This window comes from Camarhynchus parvulus, chromosome Z, assembly GCF_901933205.1.
Source record: "Camarhynchus parvulus chromosome Z, STF_HiC, whole genome shotgun sequence".
NCBI lineage: Eukaryota > Metazoa > Chordata > Aves > Passeriformes > Thraupidae > Camarhynchus > Camarhynchus parvulus.
Window position 1 is genome coordinate 31380973 of NC_044601.1, and position 25575 is coordinate 31406547.

Genomic DNA, 25575 nt, shown 5'->3' on the forward strand with positions numbered 1-25575 from the left:
AATTCTGGGATACTGTTACCCATTGGATCCTGATAGTAGCTCAGCTGGTTAGAGCATGGTGCATATAACTCCAAGGTTGCCGACATAATCCCCACATGGGCCATTCACTTAGGAGCTGGGCTTGATGATGTTTGTGGGTGCCTTCCACCTCAGAATATTCTGTCATCTGTTATTGTCATGCACACGCTGTACAACTGCTGGGTAAGAAGCCCCACTGAGATCACACTAACAGAGGTACCAGGAAGATGCCTCAGTATCTCTAATCTCTTATTACAATAAATGATGCAGTGGCAATACACACTCAGCCATTAACATTGACAGCCTGCTTCCATCTGCATTAAACAGTGCTCTGGCTTCCAGAGATCAATGTTTAGACCTAGGACACTGACAACTTGTCTACTCCTGTTTTCAAGATGCTCTTATAGCAGCTGCCAGGATGGCATAGCAGGACTTTTCCTGCACTTAACAGAAAAGTGACTATGAAACCAGGACAACTCCATTCTGTCTTCCAGCATCAAAGGTCATGCTTTAGCACATGTCACAGCCCTCTGCTACCCTGGCTGTAGGCAAGCAGCATGCACCCCAAGCAACTACTGCTACACTGTTTGGGGAAGAACAGTGTCAGCTGGGCTGGTGGGGGCCTCCTGCAGTGACCAGTGTGGACAGGTAGTCTCTCACAGCCCTGCAACTGCTACAGAGCCAATGAGAAATGCTGCCCTTGAGCTCAAGCCCTGGCTTGTTCAGAGAATATCAGCCCCAGTCACATCACACTGGGGTGGACAGCAGTGCCCAAGAAGCCCTGTTGCTGCAGGGGGAACAGGCCATCCACACATACAGTTCCTCTCCTGCACACCTGGTTACACAGTCACAAAGGTAACCATATGTGGGTTGCATGCACAACACACCTCACTTGGCACATCAACAGGCCCGGGGAGGATAGAGAAAGGAGCAGCTCAAACTGACCAAGTTGCACCTTTATAGCTGAAGGAAGGCATCACAGCAGCCCCCAAAATGCTACACTGCGAGAGACAGCTGGCAACTGCTGCACCAGAGGTTTGCACAGGGACAAGATCAGTGTGTCAGGAGCACGTCAGTAGAGATTCCTCAGCAAGTCTCTTGTCCTGCTCAACAAAAAACTGAGTTATCTTTCTTTGCTCTTAAAGGTCAGTAGGTTCCCTCCCCTACTGCTTCCTGACCCTGCTGCGACAGCACTTTTCAACCAGTCTGGCATTTCCAGACAAGGACACAAAGATACCAAAAGGGAACATGTCTCACTGAGATTCATTCTAAGTAGATACTGAAAAATCAAGTCTCTTCTGCCACTTTTGTGCTGCAATGACCAGCCTCATAAATAATGAAATGAATCTTCAAGAACCCAACACCTCATCTATCCCAGCTCCATCTGGAGTTGAAGAAGGAACATCCCATTTGCACACAGCAGGTGAATTCAGCTAGGAACAAATTTGTCCTAATTTTACCAAGGTTAATCCCTAAAGCATGCCAAATTTATACAAGTTGCCTGATTCAGGATGCCATTAAACACTGAACTCCACATTGTGTCAACAGGAAATCTGTTGAGCAAGAACTAAGTACACTATCACCCCATCCCACTGTCAACTCCCCTTCTCACCTTTATGGTCCCATTTCAATGCAAGGGGCTACCAGAAGCTGACCAGTCTCCCCATGCAAGTTTGAGGTGTCTCCTCATTTGCAAGAAAGCAGGGAGAGAAAGGTTTTTACACAGTGACCCCTGAACATGATTTTTCTTTCCTCTCTCCCTATGTGAGCTCATTCCTCTCACTTCAGTGTTGTTGGAAGCTATCCAGTACAAAGTAACACTTGAACTGCACACATTAGGGTGAGCTTTGAACCCAGGTTTCGCAATGCAGCCCAAACTCACAGCAGCCAACGGTGGGGGTGAGTGGGAAACCAAGGCTAGCCCACATTTTTCATGAGAAGGGTAAGGATCAAACTATTTCTAAGCTACACCTCCCGTAAGTACAAATGGGAGAGCGCCTTCATTAACACAACACAACTCAAGGACAATGGTCTCCTAACAGGAAAGTAAAGAGAAAGAGCTGTGCAGCTGTGATAACAGCATGGTTAAGAGATGTTCTGCTCCTTCTCTGCCATTTCCTGTTAAGTGGGCTTTTCCTCAGACAAAGGCTGGATTTGATGATCTTGGAGGTCATTTCCAAACTTAATGTCTCTATGATTCTATTATTTTCAGAAGATCTTGGCAAAAATATACCAAGCCATCATTCCCACTGTAAAATTCAGCTCTTCTAAAATAGCCTCCTGGCTTACCTAATTTAAACATCACTCCAGAAAATCCCACAACATTCTAGAATTCCTATACTTTCAAAAGGCAGTCTGGTAACAGGCAAAATTTAGACCTCCAGTAGCAAGATAGAAAGAGTATTTTTAGCTCTTAGGACCTAGGTTACATGGGCAATTGCTGAGAAGATCCAACCTTAAGGAGCACAGCCAGTTTTGAGACTACTCCCCCAGCTTCATTTGTAACTAAACTATGAGACTGTTCACAAGACCAGGATGTGACCCACATTCAGAGAGCTGACAGGTTCACTCCTTGCAGTTGACACAGTCCATGACCTCTCTGGTGGGCAGTCCTATCCTGGGAGATCAAGCCCCATGAAAGGCAAAAACACACAAAACAAAAACTTTGTCATCACTGGCAGCTCTGTTTATATACAAGAAAAGATAAAGAGGTAGTGAGCCCCTTTTGTCTGTTTTATTTAACAACGGACTAATTCCAGCTCTGAATTCACTGAACCCAAGTCCTGTAAAAACAAGCCTCAGACACCTGAGTGAAGACTTCTGGGACTGTCACCATTGCCAGTGGTAAATATGATAGCCTTTCCACCCTTGTGACACTGAGTTTCTAAAACAACCCAACCTAACCTGCTGGCAAGCAGACTGACATTTGAAGGGTTCAGAGACCACAAGCTTATCAGAGACCACTTTCCACTCACCACTTCAGTAACTCGTGTTCCTTTCACATTCCCTACTGACACCTCCTCAAGGTCAGATCTAACAGGCAGATCCTCTGAACATACCCGTTGCACAAATCATGCCCTTGTCCAACAAAGGTATTTCCTATTTCCTAAACCCCCATGCTTTCTCAGACTTTTAGCTGCTTGCAAGAGGTATAGCATCCTATGAGGTCTCCATCTTAAGGCAAAAGAATTTTAAGAACACCATACTGGATCCACACTCCTGTGCCCTTTTTATCCCAAGGAGTAATTATTCTTATATATTGTCTATTCTTAACAGGTAAATTTCCACACTGTTAACAGATGGTGAGGACAGCATTTCAGCCACTCAGAACACACCTTGGCAGAAGAACATCAGTTACCTGGGTTTACCCTCATGCCAATGCAAGAGCATGCTTCATGCCATCCACCTAATCTATAACTTCTGTTGTAAAGTTACATTGCAGGTTTGGGATACTCCCAATTATTAAAGTGACTGGAGATGTCTGTTATTGCCTCTGCCACTTCTACCATTAGGAAGTGGCAGTACTTTGTTGCCATTGTTGCAGCTTGCAGCATTCAAAAGGTTTTAGACTCACAGGCACATCACTGCAGCTTGGCAATGCCTCATCCACAGAGTGGAGCAGGTTTCAGCATGGGTTTCCATTTCACATCTATTTTGCTGCACACAGCAATCATGCACCCTCTTTGCCTGATCTGACACCAGTGTTTCAGTATTCCAACACTCTCTCAACACTGGAATTCAGGACAGAAGTCTTGAGCACCTTCAAGCCCTCTGGTTTCTGTCCACCCACCACTCTCTCCAGTTTGAATACGGTCTTTCCAAAGCCAGACCAGCTGTTCAACCAGGGATCACTACAGGATGAACATTAAGAAAGACACAGGATGTTTCCCTATTTTTCTTGAAAAGCTGTATAGTCATGCAAGCTGCAAGACTGTAACTTAAGATCTCAAAACACCCTTGGGCTAATACTTACAGTCTGTCTTCTTCTGTAGGTAAAGTTCTTCCATAGCAGCAATCCCAGCTGCGTCCAGAAAGCCATCTTCCTTCAGCAAAGCCTAGAAGCTCCCTTTGTGTAGCAGCAGCAGTACACAGCACAGATGTTGCGGCCAGGCATTAACTAGTGAAAAAAAAGAAAAACAGGAAAAAAGTTGGAAGGCGAAAGTTTTGTCATTCAAAACAGAAAAAGCAACAAGATTGGGAAAGACAAGAGGCTGCACTCTGTGACCTTGCAGCCCCTTCAGGGAACACCCCACTGCCTTCTTTCTTACCCCATGCTCTCCAGCCAAGTCTCATGGGTCTCAGTAAGCTCAGATTTAGACTCACTGTTTCTTATCTCAGAACTCCAAAGCACAAAAAGAGGTTTGCGATACAATTCTCTTATTTTCTGCCCCAGAAATTCCAAGAGCAAAGAGAGCCCGGAATGAGAATAAGTAAGAGGCTTTGAAAAATGATTTAAAGATTCCTCCAAATAACACTGAACCATACAATTCAATACTTTTCCTTAAAGCCTCTTTCCATATACACTTTTATAATGGTGAAAAGCTGTCTGCCAAATTAGGAAAATCTTTGTTTTGAAGTCCAGTCAAAACTGCCTGTAGGCAAAACTGTTGTGCATTTAACAGGCAAGGGAGAAATGCCCATTCCCTTGAAGGTAAATGACTAAGAAAGATGCTAGGGTTGTTAACATTTAGATTAAGTAAATGGAAAATTGTTGTGCATTAAGTGCCTGTCTTGCTACAGTACAAGAGCATATGGGATTAAAAAAAATTTATTATTTTTAAAAATTATTCTCTTTGGTGGCAATAAATAAAAGCATAGTATAGAGCTTGGTACACATACCTTTCCAGCAAGGCTCAATCTTAAAGCTCTAAGGTGAGCTTTCACTATATTAGTTAAATGTCATTACACCTTTTTTCCAGAATTAATTCAGCATATCTTAATTTACTTCTGAATTTTAAGGCCACTTCAAATTAAGAGCAGTTGAATCCTGAGCAAGTGTCTGCACAGGAGCTTAGTTAATCCACATTAAATTAATTCTGATTTATGTACCTGAATACACTCAGTTGACAGAATCAGCATTAAGAGGACAACTAGCAATTGATTCAAACACACACCACGAAAACCACTCTTTCCAACACCTGTTAAATTGGGAACACACATGCTTTTGATTCTGGTGTCCCACATAACAGTATCCTAGCCCTAAGATTCAGAGTTGCATGGCTGATTGCAAACAGCATTGAAAACTAAATGTGTTAGGAACATAACATCAAACGTAAATGTGTTAGGAACACAAGACCTCCTCCGGAAATTCTCTGGCCAGTCCTACACTGGAGTAAGATTAGATGAAAAATTAAGGATGTGAGCTTTGAGATGATGAACAATTGTCATCTTTAAGTCTTATCCAAAAGTAAATTCCATTACTACAATGACTTGCAGATTAAAAACTTGTCTCTTAATAATGTAGGTCTGTGTTACAAAAAAAATTCTCTAACATGACTAATAAAAATAAACCTGTCACATTGAGTTCCGTAGATGTTTACACTGTAGCATCACAACAGGTCAACAGTGCTTCTTCACACCAGTACAGAGAACCATGGCGCAATAATAGATGCCTACAAAACCTTACAAACTGAACCTCATACCAGCACACCAGCAATGGAGCATACAGTCAGCAAGGGCTCGTTAACCTCTGCCAGGTGCTGCTCTAACTCACTGACAGGACCTCCACAGACACTCCTTCACAGAGGGATGCCCAACAACTCAAGCAGGACAGCCATCCTTCCCTACCCAGTGCATCCTGCTGGCTGGATCACCCCGACACTAACACATTGCAGATGCATGCACATCTGGCTGGTAGCCCATGAATTCCCAGGCATACTTGGAGAAAGGCACTTGTCAGGCTACTGGCACATCCACAGCAGGGAAAAAGCCTGCCCTTTGAGGAAAATCTCAGAGGACAAATCCTGGCTGATGACTGCGCCCATACTCATGGACCCAAAGCACCCCTCTGCTCACAGCCTTGGATATGGGGGGGAGGTCTTTGAAGCACCTCCTCTTGATGCCAATATTACATATCTAAAGCTGCAATCAACCTAGCAACACAACTAAGTAGGGAATATTATTACCTCTCCTTTGTGCTACCTCCACTCTTAAGTTCATGAATAGTATTTATGGGATTTGGCAACACTTTTACTCACTCTAAAGAGAAACCTAGATTACTTCTCACATAGTACACAGGTACTTCCTGAGCAATAATGTGGTACCAAAATATTTTTAAGAACATGTCATAAGAATATTTCTACTAAGATAATTGCTCTTTTCATGCATTTTTCCACAAGGATACCAGTGCTGGTCTGTGGGTCACAGACCTCCATTTGGTTTTTTGCACTCTCCACCAAGCCACAAAACAGTCTTTGCTGCTTGAGCCTAATCCTCCAGCCACTGCACAAGTTTGGCATACAGAAGTATGGGAGGGACTACACAGCCTTCTAATGGGTAGTTACGGGTAGCTATGCAACAGCTTTTTTTTATCTTCAGAAGGGTGTTCCGAGTACTCACTCAATTCTTCATTCTCAGGCCCCCCAATACCATTATATCTCTGAAAAAACCCCTAATTTCCAATGTTTTCCAGAAATTAAAGCTAAACACCAAAACCCATAAGAATAAAGTGCCGCAGGAAGAGTACAAAAGGTATCCCATGGAGAGTCAAAGGGACTTTTGCTGTTCTCATCAATGGAATTAGACCCTACTCCTGCACCTTAATACTCTGCACAGAGGCAAAAAAGAAGTTCAACCAGTCTGTGGAATGAGCAAATCAAAGGGTAGCTGGTTTAATGTGCATCAGTGAAAATTCAGATACTCATCCCTTGCAACTGCAGTCCACAGGATCCAGAACATGGAAATACTGCTTTATAGAGGCTGTAACATTCACCTTCACATTAGCAAACTGTAGTGAGCTAAGGGCACATATTTTATCATCTAACTCATCACAGCTGACCAGCCAGAAGCATGCACAGCCAGGAAGTCTCAGCTGTGCAACCTGCTTGAACTTCAGCTCTCTGGGGTTAAGCAGAACTTTATAAAGCAAATGCTCTGGCCTGTTCTGCCTGGACAAAAGTTTTAAATGACATAAAAATACTGACTTTTAAGGACCATCCAGATGCAGGCATACCAGCTAAATCCCTGCATTAAAGTAGGGCATGGAGCCTAACAGTAGATTAATCACCAAGAGCACAACACCTGAGCCTGAAGCATATCCAGTTCTTCCAGCCATGCCAGGTGACAGCTGCAGTGACACTGTATGCCCCAGTCAGTATCTGTTACACACCAAGGAACAGGTTTGTTAGTAGTCACCACTGATTTTCATCCAGAGGCTGACATGGTATACTGCTGACAAAAGGTTCACTTGAATAACTAACCCATCAGAAAGCACTCAGCAAACTAATACCAGAGAAAAATGGCTGAGCATCCTTTCGGATGTTCTTCCAGCTCACAATAGGCAAGAACTGTGTAAGCCAGAGATGCAGAGAACTCATCAACCCAATACTTCCAACTTGGCTAAAAGTGAAGTCCTACTTTATCTCCACTTCAGATCAGTCTGGTAAGTTGACCACAGCTGGGAAATACAACTTGCCATTTAATGCTGCAGTGCCAAAACTCTGTTAGTTTCCAGTGATTGCTTTTATGTCTCATCTGTGTAAAATTTTGAGCCAACAGCAGCTATCAGTGATCACTCCTCACACTCACCCAGAACTCCCTGAAGCAGAAATACTGCTTTCTGTCTAGAGTACGAAAAGGTGCAGGAATCTATCCCCATAGCATTAGTTTTCCTGTGATATGAAGTACCACAGCCCAATACCCACCCACACAATTAAAAGCAGAGATTACATGCACTTGTTCCATGGTCCACCTTTGCAGAAGACTCCCTCCACATGACATTTTGCCCCGCTGCAGAAACCCTGAACAGCCTCCAGACCTACACAGCTGCAATTTCATCTCATTTTCTGCAATTCAGAAAATTACTCAAGAGAAAGTTAGACTACAGGGCAACCTCTGAAATTGATGGCAATGAAATACATCCTTTGGCCAGCCCTTTCTTTCTAGAAAGGGTGCTAGCCGCTATTTTGAAGTAGAATGGTTGTTGAAAAATCCATTAGCTGGTATACCAACAGTCTCCAAACCTCATCCCTCTTAAATAAATGTATTTTTACAGCTGTAGATTTAGGAAGTAAAAAGCTCAAGTGGCAGAAAATCAGTTCTCCACCCCCTTGCCTGGTGTCTGTACTAAGTAAACATAAAATAGCCTTCAAAAGCAGCTTTCTGCAAACAATGCAGCTGTTTGCTTTCTTTGGGGAGGCAAAAAAAACCTTTCCCCTAGAGAAAAAAAAAATTAAATCACTATTTCAAGAGGGAACAAACTGAACTTACAAAACCTTACAAGACTGGAACATTTCAGGGCTCTGGCAAGACACTACAGACAATTTAAACTATTACTAAGTCCTTGTCAGCAGCTCTAAAAAGCTTTCACCAGTTGATGGAAGGCTCAGTGGACTTCATGAAATAAGCTAGCAGCCCTCATCCTTTAAGTCACATTTTCCTTATCACAGAAGTTACCACCACTGGCAACTTTCCACAGAACAAGTGGCCATGGAGAGTACAAATCTAACAGCTACACATGATGCCCTAGTGAGCTACAGGAGCCAGCACTTTCTCACAAGCAGATATGATCTAGCACTTCTGCTTCCTGGCCCAGACAAAAAATTTGTACATCTGCTTAACTCCAACAGATTTTGTCTATACAAGTATAAAGTCAAATGAGACTAATTTTGGAAGAAAAGAAGCAACTAAAAGATAAACATTGGATTTCTGCAGAAATACAGTGCTCTTTTTGAACATCGAAATCCCCTGACATTCATTTCTTTTAGGTAGTATAAAGCTGCATTTTGTGAAGGAAACAATATCATGAGCCATGTAAATTCTGCAAATCCCAGATCTAGAGTCCCCCACTGATCTGTATGCCATCACTAGAGAGCCGATCCCTCTCAGGATCGTGGATATGAAGGCAGGTCAGAAGGGTCTCACTCATGAACTGAAATTCTGATTGTGCTGGTTTTGCATTAATTGATATTTGGGGAGGAGGGAAGAAGCCAGTCATGGGAGTAATTTTGTAAGAGAAGCTGCTAATCGTTTCCTCTGTGCCCGACAAAACCAATCAGTAGCTAGTTTTGACTACAGACACTTCGTTAAACCACTAGAAAGCTAAACACGCCTCTGCCTCTGTGAGCACACACATTAAAGACGAACAAAGCCCAGGAAAAAGCTCTCTTCTGTCTTCTGGAGAGAGATCTTGCCCCCTCGCAGCCCACTGGCCAGGCAGGGGAGGGGAGGCTGTGGGGCCGGCCAGGGCAGGGCCATGCCACACTAATAACATCTTGTCCCCTGTCCCTGCAGTGGGGACAGCATGTGCCTGAGGCAGCCCTGTGGCTGGAATTGAGCGCAGCAGGGGCTGGACACCAGCTATGCGCACGACCCTGACATAGCCCCAGTGTGGCCTGAAAATCCATCACCACGACTGCTTCATCCACGGCCCCGCAGGGATCGTGTGACCATCAGCAGGCCCTGAGCGAGATACTAACTCTTTTAATGCATAAATGAGACTTGCAGACCATCAATCCTCCCTCGAGTGAGAGAAAAGGACAGAGTCAAGACACGTAGAGGAACAACATGAAGACACCAAGATCAATGAAGAAAGAGTCAAGTCCCAGATGGAAGGAGAATGATGAGATGCCTTAAGTTCAGGCTGAAATCCTCTTGTAAAGCTATGGAGAAGAATGTAATTGATACATCAGACTCTTTCCCTATAACTCATTGAAAAGTATGGGGAGATGAAACGTTTGAATATATAAGCAAAGGCATCTATGCTAAAGCAAGCAGATTGTAAAGTAGCTGTGATCCCATGAGAAGTTTAAACAGAGAGAGAGAAGAGTGATGAAGACCCTCTGCCCCCAGGGAAAAAGAAGAAGACCTCTGTTCCCAGAGATGATGATGATCTCAGAGACAAATAAAGAGAACCTTTGTTCTTGAACAGCTCATCTTTAAAATAGTACCCCGTAAGTTGGCCTATAAATGCAGCTGTGGGAAAGCTGTGAAGATGGGAGGGATTTCATGATTGTAGATTCCTGGGCAGCTGCTATTTGTGGAAATTAAAAGCTACAAGAGAACTGTTTTTGTAGAGAAGTTTCCATGGCATGGCAAAAGAAACTCCTCTCCCTAAGTGAACTGGAGAAAGACTATTCTAGAAGTAGTTCTAGAACAGAACTGACTTAAAAGTCCCAAGTTTTGTCTCTTTACACTGTAAGTGACAAAGGAGGGGGGGGGGGGAAGAAGTGTTCTAAAGGTTTTATTCTGATTCCTATTATTCTTTCTTTTAGTTACTGTTAACAAAGTTTTCTTTATACCCTTTTAAAGTTTTGAGCCTGTTTTGCCTTCCTCCTAATCCTATCTCACAGCAAGAAATTATTAAGTATATTCTAGTGAGTGCACTAACATTTGGCCAGCACTGAACTCACCACATTAACTGGTGCATTGGCCAGGAAATCTTAAATTGGTGAACCAAAACCACTGCACTGATCTACACAAGACAAACCACCAGAGGACTAGTGGCCTGGATGGGCACTAGTGTAGCAGAGGAGCAATTAAGTCTAGAGTCCAGAACTAAGTCCCCAAATCTCCCAAATCAAGATCTAGCGCCTTGGCCACTTCTCTGCCAAACACCAGGATTTCCCTTCTTCCAGCACAGTAGCTGTAACTAGTAGGAGAAAAACAGTATTGATATCAATTATGTTAAGATTAGGCTAGATAAAGAGTAGCTGTGGACAAGTGTGAGCAATTTTTGTCCTGCTGCTAGAGATCTAATTGGACATAAAATCCCCAGCAGGCAGTGGAAACAGTGAATAAAGAACCAAAAGTAATGTCCGTTCTGTGACCTAAAGTCACACTAAGCTTGCAAAACACAAAGGAACAAAGCTGGCATTCCCATCGCTAAAACTTCCAAGCAGTCAAAAAACTTATGACATCTACTGGAGCTCTAGGAAAGAGGTGAAACTGCCACCTGAACAATGACAATTTTATACAAATAACAGTGCCAGTCTTTTAAAGTAATCTTTTAACCCAAAGAACCTGAAATAGATTGCAAAAAGGTGCCATAAAAAGCATTAGCAGCACAGAGTTCAATCAACTCACCTAAGGCCACAAGCAAGCAAAAGCAGAGATTAGAATGAAACCATCAGATCCCACACGTCTGTCTCCTGGCTTAAGCACTGTTGGAGTCTGTAGCAGACACAACCAGTGCAGGATCAGCAGTGGAGGTGTGAGCTTTGGACCGACCGGCTCTTGCCTGGGACACAGGATCGTTATCACTGGAGGCACACAGACACTAAAAGCTGGTCTTTCATAATCTCCCCACAGAGGACATTTCTTTCCCTTTTGCCAAATGCATAAGAGACACAAAGTTTTCTATTCCATCTAAAGAGCTCTTCAGTGAGGAGTGCTTTCCTCTTCAAAATCACCCAGGTCATGTCACAGAGTTTACACCAACTCCTCGTTCCTAGCAATGTGATTGGAGAGCTCCTGGGTCAGCTGAAAAGAATTTGATTAGGGTGACGAACAACAGTATTTTAGTGGCAGTTCTTGGCAAGATCCTCTACTGGTTTACTTCCCACACTGACTACCTGGCCTTGAGTTAGGTAGTAAACAGTCTTGTTCTCCAGTGCTTACTAATACTGAAGGCAACTGGTAAATGACTTTCAACATGGCCATCCAGTTGAATTCGTTTCCCCTCCTTGAGGAGCACGTAAAATTTGGTAAAACCAACTTCTAAAGGCTAATGCCAAAATATCAGAAAGCTGATGAAGCAGGCTCATGGATTACCTCTAGCAACCTGCCACCTCTGGTTTGAAAACACAGAGCCCCCCACTTATCTACAGAACCCTTACGGAAGCATGCACACCACCACAAAACACCAAATAAATAATTTCACATTGTTACTTAAGAGGGCTCCAACCTTACAGAATATTGATGACAATCAGTGGAAAAGGACTCCTTTCAGCATAGGCCAACAATAAAATACTTATTCACAACCTGCTTGAACTGCTGCTATGAAAACAATTAGACAGAACCCAAGCCCAGTATTAGGTTCTACTTGCTGCACTAGGTACTACACAGAGAAGCAAGCTTGGATCCTGCTCTGAAATGACTCAAGGTCAACACAATGTCATGTCAGGAGCAGAAATCTGACTTCCCAACTCTTTAGACAAAATGGCAATGGGCTTCTAAAGTTATTTAGCCTTGGCGTGAGAACTGAGCAAATAGATATTTCATAAGTCAGTATATTATGTGCTGAGTTCTGAATGCTCCACTATGAACAGATGAGCAGATGATAATTTTGAAATACCTGGCCCAAAATTAATACAATGAGCACTGACATTCGTGGTCCTAAACTGTTCAGAGTATCTAACTTGCCTCTCCCATCAAAGCTAAACTCCTAGGATATATTTCTGAGACACTGGTGAGCCTATCCTTACCAATCTGAAAAAAAATCAAATGGGACACTTCATCACAGAGGAAAACACTAGCTTACAAACTGCTCCATAATAAAGACTGGACTACATTTTTCAGAGTCCTCAGTGCATCCTTAAAACATTTATGCACATGCACATTTTCAAAAATGACTGCTGCTTTACAACGCTTCCCTTGTGACACAACATGCCAAGTAATTTTGAAAAACCTGTCACAGGTCAGCAATATCTGCCTACCATAATGACCACAACAACTGGTTCTCATTACTTCTAGCATGCTTATAGAGGGCTCATTGATGAAAACAAGCACAACTCCAATGCAATGGAAGGTATCAAATTTGCATGCACCATAGCTGGACTTACCCTAAGGAATGCACACGCAAGGAACTGTGGTATGCACTTAGGCAAGAGGATTGCTTAAGTGTCAAGTATAATACGCAAGATGAAATGCAGTCATCTATTTTACAAAAAAAAAAACCAGCTTCCACTAGAAGGTTGTGAAATACGTGAAGCATTTCAACTTCCAACATTACACTGAGTGTCCCCTACTTTGCCTGTGGAAGAAAAAAAAGGCAAGAACCTAGTCCATTCTTTGGCAAAAACAAACACAAAATGTGATTTGCTTTATCACGGCCAATGTCCAAAACTCCATAGTCCATATTAGCAGATGATTTTTTTTTTGGCTCTCATAGAATGGCTCTTTTCTAGTGGAATGTAGAAATAATAGAACATCCTGCTAAAATAATAATTGCAACATTTGAGCTCAATTCATGTCATTAAGCTTTGATCTCTGAGTGAGTATAGTATCATCAGCATACAGTTTGCAAAAAGCTGTACTACACAGCCCCAGTCCCTTTTCTCAGCTTTTGACATATCCTGTTGAAGGACAATATAACTGCAACTAGGAAAAAGGGGTAAAGAATTCCACACTGCAAAAGGTACCTTTCTACTTGGCAGCAATCACAAAGGGGAGAAGGAAGACACAACCTCCCCAAGAAAGCAGCTTTTCTGTCCAAACATGCTAAAACAATGTTTGGACAGAAATGTTTTCAACCACCACCCCTCCCACAGAACATTCTGGTCACTGAATCACTTACACTAATCAGACAGATACCTGGTTTTAAAAAGTACAACACTGACAGGCACTCCATGATCCTACTGCAGAGTCACTGAAACATCTGGCATATTTCTATCTTCTGCTAAGCAAAGTTATGAAGCTTTGTGGCCTTTTTCATCACATTCATAAAGACTTTTTTGGAAAGGAATGACTTCTCCTACATCTTGCTTTTGGAACAAGACAAGGACACCAACAGTGTTCAGCACAAGATTAAACTGTCGTTTGAGCATATGCCTACCCCGTAACATCAAAAGAAACTGTAGTGTTATTTTCCTCTCCATCTTTGCCACTTGGGAACATCATGCCATAAACCAGTGCATGTTCTCAGTAACAGAGCAGAACACAACATGGCTTATAGTGTAGAGAACATCACAGTGGTGCCTCTGAGATTCAGAGGCAAAAATAATAAGATGTCAGTTAAATTTGATATCTACACAATTGCAATATCTGTGGCACAGCTATAAGTAACAGCAAACAAAACAAAAATATCCCTGAAATACGCAAAAAACATCAGCCAAGAAAAAGTCTCTAGCACAATGAAAGGAAATGACATTGATGAAAGAAAACAATAAACTGGCAAAGTCAGTATTTAGCAGCCATTGTCAGCTTGAGCAGAGTTGGAGTCTGTAAAGCCTACAAGAAGACCTCAGCTCCCACATAGCTACCATCCAGCTGTGCTGATATGGGAGATTGTAATCCACTAAAGTGATAAAGAGATGCCTAAGTACTTCTGAAATCAGTGAGTGTCAGAAGAATCTATGAAGAGCAATGAATTTATGATCAACCTTGGCAACCCATACAGACTTCAATAACCACTTATCTCTAAAGTTATTCATAGAAGAATAAGAAAATAGCTGGCACACATGATAGGGCAGCCCACACACTTGCTGAGTCAGGTGTGGCACAGGGCAGTTAGCTCGGAGCACTGCCAGAAAGCGTGTGACAAACTTCCCATTTTGCCTGATCCACAGAGCAAAGAGTCGTTACTCACACTTTATTCTTCAGCTCCAGCTGCACTCCCCACCACTGAAGTTTCAATCCTTAGGGTGAGCACGGCAGTAAAAGCCATGCAAAGCAGGCTAATATACACCTGATTCAACATCATGCACAGACATATCCAGGAAGGAAGGATGGCAGAATCTGTGCAAGTCCTAAGCTCCACTTCACAATTCAGAAATATTTTCAGGATGGAGCTCCATTAGTTTGGTCCTAAAGCTTCAAGGGACTAAACACAGCTGAAGACCTGTCGTCAACTAAATTTCAACCAAATTACTCCAAACAGCAGGTAAGTGCAGAAGTAGAATGAAATGGAAAAATCAATAAGCTTACAAGAGAGGAAGGTGAGCAAAAATAAATTTTGCAGGTTTTTTATGGATATAGGATTCAAAACATACATTTTTTACATTAAGTTCAGAATATCCTTAACGGTGTTGAGAAAGTTCCACTGGAGCCAAAGCACACTGCAACAGACAGCCCCATTTTGCAATTATATCGGGTTTTATATATATGAATATAATTGGGAGGATAGATGTAGAGACAAATATTAACAGTATGTCACAAGAACATGGAATGCAGCTCTGGGAGACATGGCTGGCAATCAGAAGAATGACAAAAATTATCTGGGAAAAATAAAATCTGTAGAAATACGAAACTGATGGCGGACAGGTGATTGTATTAGTTTGCTAAAAGAAAGGACTGAGTCCATATCTCTCCAAACACAGTAGAAAATCTCTTATTGCTTACTTTAGCATGAATATTTAAACATAGGTTTGAGAGAGATGGGAAGCAAAGCAGTAAGAACTGCTACTCTGATTTAATAGGGGAAAGAATAATTAAAATATCTAAATTACTTTAAAACAAATACATTTAATAAAAAGCATTTTTCCTATTGGCAGAATAAAAATACAAATGCAAGATCCATTCAATTAGGTTTCTTAAATAAGAACATCACATTCAGAGGAAGAATAGATTTTGAACTTTGTCTCCTGTACTAGTGCCACAAATAAATATCCATGGATCTGCATTCAGAAAAGCTCAGTGCTGCTTTGTTGTTTGGATAAGGAGAGTTCTGGGGTTTTTTAAACCATTCAAGTTTGGTCCTAACTGTTTTTATTGGTAGTCATAGCCAAACTCCTGTTGCAGGAACATAACTAAAATAACAGGAACAGAAAAAAACCCCACCAATATATCCCCAGAATATCAAAATAATCCTCATTAATACAGCTCTTGAAGAACATTTATGCTTGTTTCTTTTTAAGGCACAAAAATTCAACTGTAAAAACAGGCATATCTCTAAAAACACTGGACTTAAACCCAGCATCCTGGAACTAGCAACAGAGCCTGACATCTTCAAAAAAAGATGTGTTACCTGCTGAATGTGAGAAAAAACACTCTTTGACTTCTACCATAAAGAGTATAAACTTTGGTAATGCTATTACTAGAACATAAGTGAAAGTAGATAAGAGGAAACAGTCAAGCCATCACAAGAAGGGCAGAGGCGCTGGGATCCAAGTTTTCCTGGTCCCTAACCTTGCTCTTGTCACTTCCATCACCAAAACTGCTGCTCTGAGACCGTCCACGTGGCTTAATTTTGAGCTTTATCAATTTAACAAGTGCTAATGAATATTAGCTGCATGGCTTGCTTGCTCCCAGGAGCAACCACCCATTTGGAAACAGACCAGTAAACTGCAAGTTGTTTCAGAGTCAAGTGAGTAGAGTGCTTACAGGTTTTGGCCACCTCCACACAATCCTGCCTGCTATTAGCTAAAAAGGAAACCAGATCCCCAGAATGATCTCTGAACTGTGTGGTAAAAGGCTCAAAGTTTGTTCTTTCACAGAGAACAGCCTTGCTATCTAGCTCAAGCCAGAATAATCTTAGAAAGGGGCTCTTTGCTCTCCTTTTTCTCCAACTCCAATTGTTCTCTAACAAAGTCAGTACCACGCAAACCAATCCCATTGCATGAGGCAGAGCTCTGCTAAGCAACACTCCTCCAGAAAAATAACAGCAGAGGAAAAAGGTCAGCTTGTGTGTGGATACTTATGGCATTCAAACTGACATGCATTTTTATTACCTATGATCAAGCTTTTTTGCTAATAACCCACAAATAAAGATCTGAATGCTCCCATTTTCCCTACAGTGTTAGACTGTTGTGTCAGAAAAGCTGCATCAACAGTTTTCCATCCTACTCTGTCTCCCTCTTGGTCATTGAAGCAAGCAAAAACACTTTTTCTCCTCATCAAAAATGCTAAAAAGACATGACTAGCTTTGCTGCCAAGTATTTTAAAGAAAGGGAACAGGGTACTTTTGGTACTCCATTAGGTAGTTTTAGTCATAGTATTTCTTCTGAATTATCTGTATTACTTTTGTGTAATCAACTCAAGCAAGACATGCAGCTACAGAATGAGACATTTTAACTTTTGGGTTTTTCTGTGGTGATCATCTTTTAAACACTAGAAGGAGAGTCTTACCATGGTATTTTTTATCTATACTCTCAGTATCAGCAACTGCAGATGTGCATGCTCATCAACTACACCAAAAAAAGTTTCTAGCATTCAGAATTCAAATCCTTAGCTGGCATAAATATTAAACAATCTTAGAGAGAGTGAATTTCTTCCAAGCCAGACCTGAAGAAAGCAGGCAGAGTCCCTAGCAGTCTCAGATGATCAAGGAAAATCCATCTTATACATAAAATGTGTTTTACTAAACATAGTAAACCCTGACTCTAGCTCCTCTCACAGGAGTCATCAAGAATAACCAGCAGAAGAGAAGCATGATGATGTTTGATCAGCCATGGCCTCTGGACTTATTTCAGGATTTGGTGTGTTGCCCAGCCTAGAAGACCTATATAAACACTGAGGATGCCTGCTTCAAGGTTACTCAAACAAAGTGGTAGTTTGGGTCCCTCTCTGCTCCCTTCTGTCATCATCTTTGCGCTGGCACAAGTGCTCACAAAGCCATGAGAAGACTCTGAACACAGGATGCTGGGGTAAAAAAAACAAAACAAAACAAAAAAAACCACCATGCAAAAAGAGGAGAGTTTTTTTCAATTACTCACCCTGGGCAGGTGAACTCTAGTGCCTGCACAAAGGATGAAACAGACAGAGAGAAAAGAATAGGTAGACCAGGGGAAATGAAGCAGGTCCATTACTAGCTCACTAGCAACCTTCAATTACTCTGGATTAAAGTTCTGGAGAAACCACACCCTAAGAAATACTGTGCCAGCATGGTGCAATGCACATAATAAACACTAGCAGAGGCGATTGTATTTGGCTACAGATGGATGAGTTCAGTACCAATCCTCCTTCTGCTCTGTCTTTGTGAGTCTGACTCTGCCAGATTAACTCAATGGTGAGAAACAGCCTTGCAGAAATGCAGGCAAGGGAAGAATTCCTTCCTGAAATGTGTGTATTACACTTGATTAACAGGTGGGAATGCTTCAACACAGAATCTGCATAGAAGATCTGCTGTCACTTTAAGTCACTGAGGCTTATTCCTGAATGATATATCTGGTACCATATCAAGAAGTCTCTGCTCACACCAATACCACCACACCATCACTGAGTGATGTTTGAGTTTGAAAAAAATTTAGCATTACAAGAAATGTTTGCTAACAGCTGCCTGTGGCACACTGATTTATAAATGTGCCTCAGCCTCTGTGCTTGAAGAGACCATTACAAAACTTCCAACATACTTGCTTGCAGCTCTATTCAGAGGAAATTTGGAACTAATATCCAAAAAATTACCATGACTCCTAGAAACACTAAAATCTTACATATAGCTGCACCCAAGGTGTTTATGTCATGTAACTTTCACATGGCAACACGTCCTTCAGCAGCAACTTACTGGGGGAAAGTTACGGTAAATAGTTTTGGGCTAGCTGCTGGATTATTACATTCTAATGACAAATTATAGCAAATTGTGATTTCTTGTAGCCCAGAGACCAGCTAGTAACCCCTTCAGAATACCTACAATAAGCTAAAAAACATATTTTTTTATTTAATGCCAAATATTCTCAAGAGGGTCAACTTAAATTCTACTAGGCAACACTAGTGTTCCATGCTGCCGAACTTATAGCCCCATCTTTTTTGTTAAGGGTTAACTTCTAGTTTTTACCATAATCAGCCCTACTAAATTATGATTATGAGAAACAATGTGCTTCATATATCATGAGTAAAGGCATTAAGCTCCTGCCCATACCAGATATATAGACTATGTCACACTACTCACTCTTACATAAATTAAAATTCAAATGTGCACAATGAAGACCCAGCAACATATTTTTTACCTGTTACATCAGTAAAACACTGCAGAGTCCCAGGTACTACCCATTTAGCTTAAAATCCTACTGCGTCATCAAAGAATGGTGCACTGATTTGAGTGACAGGAAAGTAGTCAGCATATGTTGCTATTCTCACTTGTAAGGGAGTCAAGCTGTGCCACAAGCACCAAGCACAAAAAGCATTTGCACTGAATGTTTACTACCATGACCCCCTTTCAAAACTGAGCAAGACTGCTCCATTACAATAGCCCTTCGACAGCAGGCTTGACCATCTGTTGTTAATGGAACATCCCCAAGACACAGCTCTTCTCTGCAATACAAGGACCAACTCATTTACCAAGGTGAAAATAATTTTTAATGCATTAATCCATGGCAGTAATTTTCAAAAACGTTCAACTCATTTTAGGCTTCAATATGTTTACACCCCTCTGGCTTCTCCGAGGTCTATTCCAACACACTTGAAATCAACTTTGATCCTTTAAGTATGTTTTTGTACAGCCTTTAAAATCTCCCAGGCCAACAGCCTGGGGGAAAGGGGACACTTCTGGCTAAAACTAGGAAAAAGTAGGGTTTAATAATGACTTTTAATTTAGAATCCGAGTAGCTTTCCAGACATGTTTTAAGCATCTGGGCTGCTGTGCAGCTCGTGTTTTGTAACAACAGCCTGATGATAGGTTGCAGTGTTGCACTCCAGACTTCACAACAGTCTGGCACGCAGCAGCACGATTTGTTGCATACAACTCAGCCTCCTGCCCATCACAAAGGCAGCCACATCGATTTTTTATTTTTACACTCCCCCCCATCCCAAGGCCCTCCCCTTATCCCACCCCCGCGACTTTACAGGATTCACGTAGGAGTGAAGGGGATGAAAACCCTCCCGTTATCATCTAGCACCCACCGGGGCCAGGAGAGGCAGCGGTAAGGTGAGCCACCCTCCGTGAGCGCTGCCAAGTCAGAGTCGCCCCGCTCAGGATAAGCTAAAATAAATTAACTGGTTTTTAAAAAATAAGCACACACAACCACGCCCCTCACACACACACACACACACACACACACACACTATCAGCCCCTCTCCGATGCACCGCTACGCCGTAAACCATCCTCCGAGCCGCGCTGCCGACAGGCTCGGCGCAAAGAGTGGCACCACGTCGGAAGACAAAGACCCCAAAGCAGTAAGAAAATAAACAGACAACTCCCCAAAACAATAACAAAGCACACACACACACACATTTGCGCTTTCACTCTCTAGCTTTGTGCCGCCCGTTCCAGGCGGAGCGGGTACAAGTGGGAAGCCTCCCCGACAGCTGCCCGGGATACGTCGTCCCCCCCTCCCCGCCGCCGCCGCCGCCGCCGCCTACCTCCCCGGCCGGCAGCCGCCGTCGGTCCCGAGGGGAGCCGCCGCCTGCTCCGCGCCGCGATCCCCTCCGGCTCCGCTCTCGGCCCCGACGCCGGCCCCGCTGCCGCTACCGGGCGCCCCCACCCCGCAGGACCTTTTATAGGGCGGCGCGGAGCTGCCCCGGTGGGCCAGCCCGCCCCTTCCACGGCCGGGGCCGCCCAGCACACTGCTTTTCCCCTCCCTCCGGGGTCTTTTTGCCGTCGTCTTTTCTCTTTTCTGTTTGCTCTTTTCTTTCTTCTTTTTCTTCTCTCCTTTCCTCTGGGCCTCTCCCCTTTTTTTTTCTTTTCCTTCGACAGCGGCTGCTGTTGGGAGGGTGGGGGACTGCGCGGCGATTTGCATGTGGGCGTGCACAGTGCGGCCAAAAACAAACTGCGAGCATGGCTATGTCCACCCCGGCGCCGTGCAGCGGGACGGCTCCGTGGGCTGCCCGCACTCGCTGCTTTTTGTGAAACTCCGCTCACCCAGGTGCGTCGAGAAGCATCCCAGCCCCTCGCCTTGCCTCCCGCACCGGCCCTCCGAGCGTCTTTTCCCGGGGTCTGTGGGAAGAAAGAGCAGAAACCCGAGCACGAAGTTACCTGTGAAGTGAGTGTGCTCCAGCCGCCCACGTCTCCAGGCCTGCACCGCTTCCCGCATCTCCTGAGCTAAACCAGTACAAACTGGACACAGATCCGTCCTCAGCTGTACAGCTGTGGAGGTACTCAGTGTACCAAGAGTGTTGGCCTGAAAGGAATCAATCGGTGATAAACAGCTTCAACAGGACCAGACGCCCTGTACTCCATGTGACTTATGGCAATAAAAAGGTGAGAAACTGTGAAAGGGAACACTTGGATAGATAGGCACAAACGAGGGTGAATCCAGTTGTGTCAATTTATGGAGAAATTTACAACTATTCACGAACTTTATAAAAACAGGTCTCAAATTATTTTTAACAGTTCGCAGTGGGCAAGCTGACCTGCTCCGAATACAAAATCTGTGAATAGTGATAGTGTGTTTTGTTTACCAGAAAAATGGCCTGGTCTTAGCAATATTGTCTGGTTGCTGAAGGTGTCCTCCGACATGAAGTCCTCCCGTAGAAACCACCCATCATGCAAGCCCTTCCAAATTTTTTGCTTGTTACATACCAGGAACCCTGTAAAATCATGCAGTGCAAATTGTGAAAGTATAGCAGTGCATTTTCAAGGCATAAAATGATCTGTGAATGAAAACAAGTAATGCACAAAATGCAGGCAACTCTAAATTATGATTCCCTCTACAGACATAATGCACTGCCATTTATTTTCTGCAGTGAAGTGGTTGATGTTTTCGTTCACGCTGTTAATGCTTTGCCTTATTGTGATCAATCTGGATGACACGTGGTTACTGAGGGAACCGTATCTTCAGGTTTTCTGGCTATTATTTCCATGCTCAGAGTACCAGCATGGTATTTTTTTAGGTGGCACAGAAATACAAATACCTGAAAGCAAATTCCAGAGAGCTCAGGCAGATTGTAGTCTGACATAATGCACTGGAGTATCATAGATAGCAGTGAATATTCAAATTAATAATGCAGACCCTTCTACACTGAATAAAAATGACACATTCATTTTCACTGTGACCCTAGCTCCTTCCCTCAGTACCTGTGTGTCAACATCTCACAATTTGGCTAAGGGCAGGACAAAATAAAAAAGTTCCTGATTCTGACCATGGTTTCCCCAGTGTAACTGCTACATAATGTCACTGACTTCAACAGATCCATTCTGTTTGTACCTTCATCTGGTGCTAAAACTGAAATAAAAACAAGGACTTTATTTAGTGTATAAATGCAGCTGTGTGTTTTTCACCATATGCTAGAGCTTTGCATTTTACACATTTCCAAACATTGCTGGATTGTAATTTTAAATTCTAAAACAAAGAATTTCTGTATGGTTAGTCAGAACACAGGGAGAAAGAGCATATTTAGTTTACAATCAACAAAGTGTTATGCCTCATCCCACATAAAAAGGAGTTTAAAAGAGAGGTTATATTGGATGGAATTTTTTAAAGAATTAGTGATTTAACTTCAGTGGAAACAGGTCTGTCAATACTGAAGAGCTGACAATTGTTCTGCTACTGGTGTCTATTTAAACCTAGGTTCCTCTAAGGAAAGTGTGAATTCCCAAAATTCTGGGAGTTGGTGCCAACAGATAAAACACTTGAACAACATTTTCCAATAAGACAGCTAATATACAGCTGTTTATGAGAAGTGAACAGAGCATTTGATTTGTTTTGTTCTGTTAAAATACCTGTAGGATGGTGGGAAATCCTTGTGCACCACTGGATATAATTTCCCCAGTTTTGCTTCTCCTTGTGGCACGGCAGTGATGTGAGGTCAGTGGGGGACAAGCATTGGCAAATGGTACAAGAAGGATGACAGGGGAAGGGCCACTGTTAGATCCAATAAGTAGGCTGTACAAAGTCAATAGCCACACTGCAAATAGTTTCTAAGAATAACTATTCTTACGTTTGAGTAGTTTGAGCTCTCAGGGCAGATGAGCACATGTGACTCCTATAGGTTTCTTGAAGACACTTGTACCTCCCAACTCTTTCACGCACTGCAAATATGCTGGCTTCTGTCTCCTGTGGAAGGTATAATAGGCCTTTGCAGATAAAGCAGTCTTATGTGGGACTTCCTGCTTAATTTAATTTATTGATGGCTAACACAAAATTTCAACTACTGATTCAGATACAGAGAGGAAAAAGGCAGACATAAATAAGGACTTAGGGAAAGACATTTCTCCTTCCTTCACAAGCTCAAGTTAAGCACCTCTCCTACCCCTTTCTGGTCTTGACATCCCTTGCTTTCAATAGGTGTTTCAATCAGTCCCTTTGCCCCAATTCTTTCTGTGAGGCAGTGGGCAAGCTGGACAGTTGGGGTCAATGTGTAATGGTTCTTTCTGCCTGTGTTTGCTTCTTACTCATTTTCCTCCACTGCTTCTTGCCTTACTATCCCACTGTTTCACAGTGTGCCACAGTTCCCTACAGGGTGTCCCTTCTTTGGCATGGTGTGGCTCTGTCCAAGACTGTGTCTCTTCCTTTCATGTGTCTCCTCCACTTTGTCCATCTCACAGATATCATATTTTCTCCAGTGTCTCCTGTCCTAGGGGCTGCTCTTTTTTTAAATATGTTTGAGCAGGAGTACCATGTGCTGCTGTCACCTAGCTGAGGTTTTGGCTTGCTGTGGGTTTTTTTCATCCCTTCCAAAACAGCTGACAGCTGCTGTAACTGGCACAGAGGAGTTCATGGTCTCTTCCCTTGCAGCTTCCAATACTAAAGGCCTGCCAGTTATGCCCAATATGCAGTTCACATGACACGCACTTTCAGATAAGACCTGATCCTTTGTCTTTCCCCAAAAGCTAGTTCTCTCCTTCAGCCCATTCTCTGATTACATTGGCTTTGAACAAGCAGCCCCCAGCAGGGTCCAAGGTTGGGTGGAAGGGAGGGCTGCAAACTGGCAAAGTTAGCTGCACCAGTTACTGAGAGGTCAGAGGACATGAAAATTGCTGTTCATGGAAAAGACATTATGTAGTGGAATGAAGGGGTGGAACTGAAAATAGGAAAACACGCTGTGTTCTCACAGGAGGAAGTGAGGAGGAAGTTGTTTCTTTGTTCTTGTAACTTCTACAAGGCAAAACACAACATTGTTAACTCTGAAAGATTGATGTTTCCTAATGTCAAGATACTACAGAAGACTGTGGGCTTAGACAAGCACACCAAGAAATGTCTTGGTATGAACCAAAGGTTTCTATGATAGGTTTCAGCAATAAAGAAAGCCACAGTTTAATAGTTGTCAGCTCCTAAGATATTTCATCTGGAAAACCAAGTTCATTTTAGCCCTGGATGGGCTAGTTTGGACTAAATTAAAGAAGCAGAAAAGACAGCAGATCAGCAATACTTTCATTTTAAACAATTACTTTTCAAAGAACTTTGCTCATCTCTTTTTTTAACTTGGCATTCTTGTTGCAGAAACATAACTTCAAGATTCCCCATTCTTATCTTGGGACACACACTGAAGATTATTCTGTATTTTAAGTGTCTGTTCTGTTTTACTTTACTTGCCCTTGATTTGAAATGTCTGAGTCACAGGATGGTGACAGCTTTTGTAAGGTCTTCTTGGGAAGAGCTTCCTTACTTTTAGAAAGAATTACATTGTTATTATTTTATAGCAACCTAGGCTATGCCTGAACATCCTAGCTTCAATTTAGTGTTAGTCACTCCAGCCTGGTTTACAGCCCAGTGAGTACAAGCAGCTACAACATGCTGTTTACTGGTTTCCACGTACACTTTTTCTTCCCTTCCTATTTACAGAAGAAAGTAGGTAAGAGAGCTGCTGTTTAGTTATTGCACCTGCAAAGAAACAGAAGGTTTAAGTACATCCTTTGCTGTTCCTGCAGTGGGGAAGCTTTGAAGTGCTTATCTGTGCCATGCGAAGAAGTGAATCTGTGAAGTTGCTGCCTCCCAATCAAAGAATAGTGCAGGCCTGTCCCAGTGCCTGACAGGGACAAAAGAGCTTGTGTTCATCCTCTCCATCTTTCAAGATAAACATAGGCTTCAAACTGACAGCATTCATTAATAAGATGGTTCTAAGTCCTTTAAATAAAATATAAATATATTGTAGCTCAGATATGAGCAAGCCACAGTTTAAGCAGTTACTGGAAACATTTCTTAATGTTATCTTGTGTTTAAAAATGTGATTTAAAAGCAATTTCTCATGTGAGTTAGTTTCCAGATGACTGATGTTGCTTTAAGAAGAGAGACCATCATTACAAGCATTGCTTTGTAATTTATCACAAAAACTTAACATTAATAGGAGTAAAATTATATCTGCAGTTAGCTATATGAAGTAGGGTGCCGTGAAGCTCACTGTTAACAAAATTACTGCTTTTTAGATGTAAAATATACATACAGCTAAATACTTAGACGATAAAAATTCCTTGACTTTGACAGAAATAAACTGATTTCCTCACCCATAGACCTAACCGATGATTTGAGGAGCAAGGAAAATACGTAGAGTTGCCAATTAAAATACTCGAAGTTTATATTAGGTAGCAATTTTAATTCGATATGAAGTTTCTGATCTTCTCAGATTCTCCAGGTGTATAGTCATAATGGCATGCAAGCATGAAAGTATTTTTAATGTTTCACCCTTCCTCTGTGCAATTGTCTATCTTCTAA

General features: G+C 42.5%; 1 protein-coding gene across 3 annotated transcripts in view; it reads right to left on the reverse strand.

Moving 5' to 3' along the window:
• Positions 1-20468, reverse strand: part of ABCA1 (ATP binding cassette subfamily A member 1) — a 100433-nt gene extending 79965 nt beyond the window's left edge. For all 3 annotated transcript variants that reach the window (XM_030969411.1, XM_030969410.1, XM_030969409.1), the window contains exons 1-2: positions 20348-20468; positions 3992-4135 (exon numbers count right to left, since the gene is read on the reverse strand). In XM_030969411.1, the coding sequence (XP_030825271.1) occupies positions 3992-4057 (66 nt within the window). In that variant the 5' untranslated portion in view covers positions 4058-4135; positions 20348-20468. The remainder of the gene's footprint in view (positions 1-3991; positions 4136-20347) is intronic.
• Between the last annotated feature and the right edge of the window lie 5107 nt (positions 20469-25575).